This window comes from Neofelis nebulosa, chromosome 3 (genome assembly GCF_028018385.1).
Source record: "Neofelis nebulosa isolate mNeoNeb1 chromosome 3, mNeoNeb1.pri, whole genome shotgun sequence".
NCBI lineage: Eukaryota > Metazoa > Chordata > Mammalia > Carnivora > Felidae > Neofelis > Neofelis nebulosa.
The window spans coordinates 103,880,921-103,890,203 of NC_080784.1; the positions used below are offsets into that span (position 1 = coordinate 103,880,921).

The 9,283-nt window shown below is 34.5% G+C and overlaps 1 protein-coding gene across 6 annotated transcripts in view; it reads left to right on the forward strand.

Moving 5' to 3' along the window:
- The window catches only part of TRPC3 (transient receptor potential cation channel subfamily C member 3), a 79,136-nt gene extending 70,817 nt beyond the window's left edge, over positions 1-8,319 (forward strand). For all 6 annotated transcript variants that reach the window (XM_058721474.1, XM_058721477.1, XM_058721478.1 and 3 more), the window contains one exon: positions 1,750-8,319. In XM_058721474.1, coding sequence (XP_058577457.1) covers positions 1,750-1,892 — 143 coding nt within the window. In that variant the 3' untranslated portion in view covers positions 1,893-8,319. The remainder of the gene's footprint in view (positions 1-1,749) is intronic.
- The last annotated feature ends 964 nt before the right edge of the window (positions 8,320-9,283 follow it).

Consider the following 9,283-nt stretch of genomic DNA (forward strand, 5'->3'; position numbering starts at 1 on the left):
TTGTGCAATAACCTCCCTGATGGGAAGGGGTACAAAAACAAAGTGATCTGGGGAATTGGATGGCTGAAAGCATTAAAACCAAGGAGCATCTTCCAAGTCCTTGCACCAAAGAGGAAAATGAGTTAGTGAGAATTTGGAGTTTTGAACAAAGTTCTAATTAAACTATCATACAGTTTAACAGCTTCATTAATAAATGAAGGGACTGAAGTCTGAAGAGGCTGAGTAATTTGTGTTTGCTCTATTGGCAGACTACATGTAACACTTAATGTATAGTCTTCTGGGGCACCTGAGTGGCTCAGCTGGTTAAGCATCCAACTCTTGATGTTGGCTCCGATCATGGTCCCATGGTTGTGAGATTGAGCCCTGCTTTGGGCTCTGTGCTGGGAATGAGATCTGCTTAAGGTTCTCTCTCATCCTCTTCTTCTGTCCCTCCCCTGCTCTCTCTCGTTCTTTCTCTCTCTCTCGCTCTCTCTCAAAAAAATAAAATAAAATAAAAGTATAGTTTCCCCATAAGTCAAAAGCAAGGAAGGAGGATATGGCAGTAGGCATGCAAAAGGGGATCCACTGGGTTTATAGTCCAAATGTAATACTTAATGGAGTGAAAATCTATTTATTTCACCAAAGACTGGCCTTGTGATTTCAAATTAGATCATATTGCCAAATGGGAAAGGAAGAAGCACTTTTTTTTTTTTTTGGTCTAAACAAAATGAATCTGAAAATGTTTTATGTGTAGTCCTAAAAAATAGAATTCTTTAAGATAAAGAGGTTCTGACTTTCATATATGTAAGAACATAGAAATTATACTTTAAACCATGATAAAGGTAGCAGGGAATATCATTAAAGGTATGTTTTACATGTGATTCTATTATAAAAAGCTGTTGAAATACCAATGATTTGAAGAATCACTTCTTATAAATTCAAGATAAATTTCTGCCCCAAAGTTCACCTTTCGATGTCAATGGCTTATCTACATGATAATCATTTGCAAGAGAATCCAGTTTTTAATTGCAGTCTACATATGATCAAAATACTGCCAAGCTTAATTATGGGTATAGTTGTGTTTTAGTAGCCAAAAGTCTCCTATGGAGTTTCTTAGGTATGTACACATTGCTAGTGGTTTCACATCTAAACTTAATTTCACCGTTGCTTGTTACTTCCTTATACATTGGTTCTCTGTGTCTTACAAACCCTTCCTTGGCTCCAAGTTCATTACCACTGCCTTCCTTAATAATCACTTTATGTTCTTCCCAACTCCTCAAACTTGACATAAAATTTAGTTGTTTCATATGAGTATTTGCCTGTTAAATAGATTGACTAAGCTTTAATTAAGTTGCATTTTGCTAGGGTTCTCTTCCATCCTAGCAAAGGGGGATAATCCACGTAGGTTTCAACCCTTATGGGTCTGAGGGAACCAAAGGGACCCTCTATAGACAGGATGGAGATACCCTGAGTGCAGATCAGTTAACAGAAAAATCACCCTGTGTTAAGAGGTGATTGAGCCCCAGAACAACACTTTAACTGAGTTCTACTACTGAAAACATAGCTGGACTATTTTTATAGCTTTTGTCAAACATAAGTATATTTTTAAAGATTAATATTTCTTAAATATCCTGAAGGAAAAAAATTGAAAAAAGTACCTTGGACTTTATGAAGCAAATGTGTTCATATTGTATGAATTCATTCTTTGTTCTTTTCTAAATCCAAAGAGCAAATTACCCATGATATTTTTTTTTAATACAAATACTATAGGTGAATTAAAAGAAATCAAACAAGATATCTCCAGCCTTCGTTATGAACTTTTAGAGGACAAGAGCCAAGCAACTGAGGAATTAGCCGTTCTGATTCATAAACTCAGTGAGAAACTGAATCCTAGCATGCTGAGATGTGAATGATTCAGTAACCTGGAATAATGGCTTTGACTATAGCACAAATGTGGGCAATAATATTTCTAAGTATGAAATACTTGAAAAACTGTGGTGTAAATTTTTAGTTTTAACTGCCTTTATCATGTGAATCTTTAAAAGTTAGGTCTTAATGATTTTACTGTTTTATCACATGAAAATGGTCTTCATTTTGATTGTCTGCCTTGACATTATAAACAATGACATGCCATTGTATTTAAAGGCCCAGTATTATTACATTACTGACATTTTCGTCCACTTTAGAATAAACTCTATGTCTTTGCACTACCTGTTTGCCTCCAAGAGACCGTAAGCTCCTTGGGGACAGGGACCATGTCTTATTCATCTTTGTGTCTCCAGCATCTAGTACAGTGCCTGGTACATAGTAGGTGCTCAATAAATGTTGAACCCAACTGAACTGAACTGCCAACAAAATACAAATAAAAATAAAAAGGTCATCACTATGTAGCATTCCTTCCGTTGTCCAAATGCTGAAGACATTTAAAAAAAAATAGAAACATGAAATTTTATAACTGGCTATGACTTGGTAAGATTTTCTTAGAATTTTTGGCATCACTCATAATCCTAGAACCTTTGAGCCCCGAATGAAGAATTTAACAATGAAATGGGTTAATAGAAAATATAATTACATATTTAAGTTTCATAGAATTGTTCCAAACAACACATTAAAGATTTTTCTAAAGTATATACTCTTTGCTTTCTGTCTTAAATTTTCATTTGTTGTTTTTCAATAACGTGAATTTATTTAGTGGGATGGTGAGTTTTTTAAAGTTAGGGGATATGCAGGGTTGCTCTTTTGTTATAACCTTCTAATTTCTGCCTTTGATGCTTTAATGCTAAATAAGATATCAATGACTGACTTCTATCTTGCCCATTAGCTTCATTCTGAGTTTTAGAGGGTATGTCTATGGGAAGAACCAGGAAAAAGCAATGGCTGTCTACCTGGAAACACATATCCAAGCCTCACCAGGTATGTTTCGTTTCCCTTCGAGGCATCTCTTGCCATCATTGCTTACAATGATTGGCATCCTTTTTCTTATCAAAGCATTTCAATTACACTTTCTATACAAAATAGGTGGTGATGAATCTGTATTTGATTTTTATTTTATAAGTGAGTTAAATACTGGTAATACCCACAACACCTCATGCATCCCCTTAATAAGAATGGGAGTACAGGCCAGTAATTTCCCTCATCTCTTCACAGACCATAAAACAAAGTATTTTTTTTTATCAGCTAGGTTTTGTCTCATGGAGTTATGCCTATCTGGATTCTCTTCACTCTGTTTTTGTCAAGTCAAACAGGAATACGAATTATCATAGCTTAAGGGTAGTTTCATAGGTTCTAAAAAACGATTAAATACATTATATGCTAAAACTCATTAATATCACACATTTTTTGTTTTCTAGACATGAAAACAAAATGACCACTAAATGGTAGCTCTTTAAAGATTATTTCTTAATTTCTACTTTTGGGGATTTAAAACAGTTAATGTAAGAAAAGAACTTTATAGGGGCGCCTGGGTGGCTTAGTCGATTAAGCGTCCGACTTCGGCTCAGGTCATGATCTCACAGTTCGTGAGTTCAAGCCCCGCGTCGGGCTCTGTGCTGACAGCTCAGAGACTGGAGCCTGCTTCACATTCTGTGTCTCCCTCTCTCTCTGCCCCTTCCCTGCTCATGCTGTGTTTCTCTCTGTCGCAAAAATAAGTAAACATTAAAAAAAAATTTTTAAAAAAAAGAAAACTTTATACATTTTTGCTACCATTTTAGAATATTTCATTAACTTTTGTGCTTTGCAAATGGTATTTTGTGTTAAACATTTTTCAAACTTTATATATTTTATGTTATACCTCAGAGCTAAATAAAATATTGATTTTTTCTTTGTTATATGTTACTATAGTTTATATTAAAACAGTAAAGATATGAAATTTCCATAATAGAAAATACTCACAGTCTTCTAGTATTGTCTAGGATTCCAAGAGTAAAAGGTTTTTCCTGTACCTATGGGACAGCATATTTAGTAATCTTCCTAATTGGGATTGAAAAAATGTTGAATGGAAAAGTGTCAGATTTAGCTGAGGACATTCTTCCTAGGATCCTTGGAGTGTTGAATGAAAATAAAGCTCATGGCAACTATATCCTGTAAGAAAATACATTTTTTTTTTTGTCGTCTATGCCTTTCACAACTGCAGAGCTCCAAACATAGGTGGTTTTTCCTTTATTTACTATGCTTATGTAAAACTGGTACATTTCTGTTATTTCATTTTTTTCCTTCTTCATAGTTTCTAGGTGGTAGCCAAGAAAGAAGATGTGATGCCAAGATGTGGTGGATACTATTGATATCCTACCCAGATCCTTTTTAATGGGCCAGTGCAGGCATCTCCCAGATTCTGTGAGTGTTCCCAGAATAGCAGTTCCCAACAATCCACTTCTCCAGGGAATTGCCCTCAACTGAAAGGAAGCCCTGGATGTTATGTTTCCCCTTCCCCATACCAGTGACCAACTGGGGTGGAAATAAAAAGGCTGGGCCCTTGTCTTAAGGTGGGCCACATTTTTTGGTGTAGTTCATGCTCAAGAGCTACAGAAGGGATTAGGCTTGGCCAGACTCCAGTTGAGACCAAATCTGTGTTTAGCTTTTCCCTCTATTATCCTGTCTCCCTTCCTCCCTTTCTGCTGAGAACATTCCTTCAATATATCATACCCAAATCTTATTAGGCTTTGTCCCCAGTGAACTCATCCTAAGACATAGGTATTACTGTGATAATATAGATGCAAGGTAAGGATTATTCTAGGTGATTGTTATCAAAATTAATACTTCTTTGAGGTTAATAATAACTCTGGGCCAGCAACACCTTGTCTCACTGTTTTAACAGGAACATTGGGCTTAGAAGCAATGCTCAAAGAATTAGGTGGGGCAACTTGGAGAAGGGAACATTTTAACAGAACCAAAAACAATTTTGTTTAGCGAAACACATTTAGGTGATTATGATTAATTAGAAAATTATCCAAGTCCTATATCTGTTTTTTAACTTCTTTGCTATTCTTAGTTTTTTCCTCAGTTACAGATAAAGGAAAGGAAGCAACTCTCAAATTGCTTCTTAGGCTTACTCTTTAAAAAATTTGGTACTGTAAGTGTTTCTGTATTAAATTTGCTGAAGACCCTTGACTTAATGGAATTCACAATACATTGAGAAGCTTAGATTTATAGACTTGAAATAAAACAGGGAAATAAGCAAAATAGTATCTGGTGTCTTCAGAGTTCTGTGTACTTTAAAAACTTAAAAATGAGATGTATTTTGTGATTGGTAAAAGCAAATTTACTACGACTTAAGACAACTGTCTTACTCAATCGTGTCCAATATATTTTTATTTCAAATGCGTTAAGCCAAATGAAAGAAGCTGTTAGAAATGGGAAGGTAAAGTGTCTTATGAATGATGTCTAAAAAGAACTGAAGTCACATTAATTGTTTATTGTGTGCCCTGGGACAAATCTGGTCTTCTACCATGTTCCATCAAACAGGGCTTTGCCACAAGCAGATTCTCAGTCTTTGGGTGTCTGAGTTCTTTCAGGGGATTGGTATCATCACCCAAGGTGGTAATGATCTTTCTTTCCATGTTTCTTTTTTAAAATCAATCTAAAAGGTTATTAATTTTTTAAAATACGAGTTTGAGAGTTTCCCAGTTGGTACCACATGTTAGTGGAGACCAATGTATATACTCATGAGTCAATCACTCAGTCAACCACCTTTAGCTGTGTTATGGTTTTAACTATAATGCAATTTAAATTGCTCTTATTCTTAGTCATAAGTTGTTTAATTTATACTCATAAGGGTTGCTTTGAGACCGCAGCATAAGGTTTATAAGTTACTGAAGTGCATGATCCTTCTGTAAATTTGTCTGAAGGTGATTTTTATCACATTTAAGATCTAATCATTTTTTTTAATGTAATCCACCAAGATGTCTCTAGTACCTTAAAATATGTTTAAAAAGATAAATTATAGCGGCAGTTTTCTCTAACTTGGCTTTTCATTTTTGTGAAGAAAAACTCCCCACCCTGTTAATTATATAAGAAGTATTTAAAATTAGTACTTTGAAAATTTTGCCATTTAGAAACAAAACACAGTACTTAAAAAAAAATCACTTGCCTTTTCTAGATGCAAAATGAAAGAATTCTAAGTATCATAAAGCTCTTTTTGTGTATTTTTGATGCTATATCATAGCCTCATTTTAATGTTTTAAAATAAATTTGATCTTCAAAATAAACTCTTTTCTTTTACACAAAGTAAATAAACAGTGGGCATCACTTATTAAATGGGAAATAAGCATTGCCAGTATATATTTTGATTACAAATATTATAAAGATTATAGGAAGAGCCAGGTGGCTCACTTGGCTAAGCATGCGACTCTTGGCTTCAGCTCAGGTCGTGATTTCATGGGTTCGTGAGTTTGAGCCCTGTATCAGGCTCCATGCTGACAGTGCAGAGCCTGCTTAGGATTCTCTGTTTCTCCCTCTCCCTCTCTCTCTCTCTCTCTGCCCCTCTCCCACTCTCTGTCTCCAAAAAATACATAAACTTAAAACAGCTTTTAAAAAAGATTGCAAGAAGATGAATTTTATAATGCTACCTTAAATAATATAGCAATCTAAAATAAAATGCCTTATCTTTAAAGCTACATTTCTACACAAACATTTTTTTTTCTCACCTTGGCTTGTAGATGCCCAAATTAATTACAAAATTTCACAATGAAAAAATGAGATAATTATTAAAAATCCTACGGGATTTGAAAGATTATACATTACTGTGAAAGTGGTTTGTGGATATGAAAGAGAAAACATTGGATTAATGGTTTCTAAGATTTTGCTCAGCCCTGGAATACTTGTCAAACTTACGAGAGTAATTTTTAAAAAGATAATTCCTGCCCATTCATCAGGTTTTCCGGATTTTGATTTCTTTGTTATAATGCAAAAACGTAGCAGTAATAAATATCAGTACCATTTTCCTTAAGTTGTTAACATGCATTGCCAGGACTTAAGAAGGGAAACAAAACAGACTGGGAAGATTTGGTACCCACTGTCTTGGATAACCCTTTATCAGAACCTTGCAATCTCAGGGACAGTAGAATGCCTACCTTGGAAACTATGCAGTTAAACACAGATTTTGAGGATTGCTTAATTTTTAATTTTATTTTTTAACAATTTTATTTTCAAATTGAAAAATTTTATTAAAAACAATGCAAACATCTTATGGAAAACACAAAACAAGAAGAGGAAAGTTTATAATCCTTTATAACCAACAACATTTTTTTTGGATTTATTTCATAACAAGTCCCTTCCTATAATTGTAATCATAGTATATACACTATTTTATATTATGCTTTTAGTATGATCCTGAACACTTCCCACATTGCTTTCCAGCCTTCATTATTTCCACTTTCAGTGGCTGCACAGTAGTTGATAAAGTGGAGGCACCATTTCTTTATTGGATAGTTATATCTGCATTTTAAGTGGTTCCTCAATGACGACTTGTTACTTTGCTTTGTTTTTGTAAAACTAAATATCCAAAATTGGGGTTATGTGTTAAAAATATCCCACATTTATAGGTTTGGATGCATATTTCTACATTGCTTTTGAAAGGGTTTTATTGCCAGTTTTAAGCATCACAGTTGATGAGCACATGCCCTCTCTACAATATGCAGTGTTATCACTTACATCTTTTTCTAATTTGAAAGGTAAAATAAAAGGGTATCTTGCTTTAATATTATCAATTACAAATGAAGGTAATAGATTTCTATAAGTTTGTTCAGTAGCCACTTTCTTCGTGAAATGTCTGTTAATATTTTTACCTGTTTACTTACTGGAATAATACTATTTCTTTATTTATTAACTTGTATGAACTGTTTATAAAGATAGTAAGTTTGCATATATATCCCAAATTTTTGTTTATATTTAAAAAATTTTGTCACATATTGAAATGTTTCATCTTTATTCTTAATATCTGTTTTTTTCTTTTTGATTTCTTTTATTCCTGTTAAGATCAGACAAGTTCCCTTCTGATATAGGCTGAATTGTGTCCCACTTAAATTCATATGTTGAAGTCCTAACTCCAAGTACCTCAGAATGTAACTGTATTTGGAAGTAGGACCTCTAAAGAGGTAATTACCGTAAAATGAGATCATTAGGATGGGCCTTGATTCATCCAATTTGACTGGTTTCCTTATCAGAAGAGATTAGGATACAGACTTGCAAAGAGGGAAGACCTTGTGAATCCAGGAGGAGAAGATGGGCATCACAAGCCAAGGTGAGAAGCCTTAGAAGATTGGTTTGGTTCCCTGCTCACACTTTGATCTTATATTTCTAGCCTGTGAGACCTGTGAGAAAATAAATTTCTGTTGTATAAAGTCACTCAGTTTGTGGTAACTTATTATGGGGCCCCTAAGTGTTCCACCTTCCAATTCCCTAAATTCTATAAAATTCTGTACAACTCTGTGTTCTCCTGTCTCCCCTATGGCTTTATTTTTCAATTTACTTCTGAAATGTATCTGTATTTTTGTTGAGTCTAAATTGGTATGTGTTTTTCGCAAATTGCTACATAGCTAATCCATCTCCAGGCCCTGCTGTCTATTTTAATATGGAGTTATTTAGCCTCAGAAAAAGAATTGTCTAGAACATTCTGGTATCTAGACAAAACCTTCTCACGTCCCTTGCTGGAAATAATTATTCTTCCTAAGAAGTACCCCCTTCTCAGGGTTTCAATCTTGTTTCACAATCATTTGTGAACTCTCCTAGTAAACCAAAGAAATCAGGAAAGAGGCTGTATCTTTCTCATCTATATTTAGTATTTCTTTAGTCACAACACTGTACATTAAGGAAGAAATGATCAAAGGATCAGGGAATATTAGCTCTAAGTCAGACCTTGGATCATTATAGGCCACTAGTAGTCTGCAGGTCCCTGAGGCCTATTCAGGGAGTCTGTGATTTTGAAACTCTTTTCATTACACTAAGATGTTATCTGCCTTGTACACTGTGTTGACATTTGCACTGATGGTGCAAAAGCAATGGTGGTTAAGTACGGTTGGTGCTTAAACATGAATCAAAGCAGTGGCTTCAATAGTTACTGCATTCTTCATGCCACATATTGGCAGGAAACAAAACTACATAAATATGTCCGTTGTGAAGCAGTAAAAGTTGTTAATTTTAAGTCTCAATTTGAATACATTTCTTTCAGATATTCTGTGTGATGAAATGGGAAGTATGCATAAAGCATTTCTACTGAATACTGGGGGGTATTGTCTCAAGGAAAAGCATTTGTGTGATTATTGGAGATGGTAGCTGGAACACTTTCTTTAAAAAAGCACAACTGACAAAA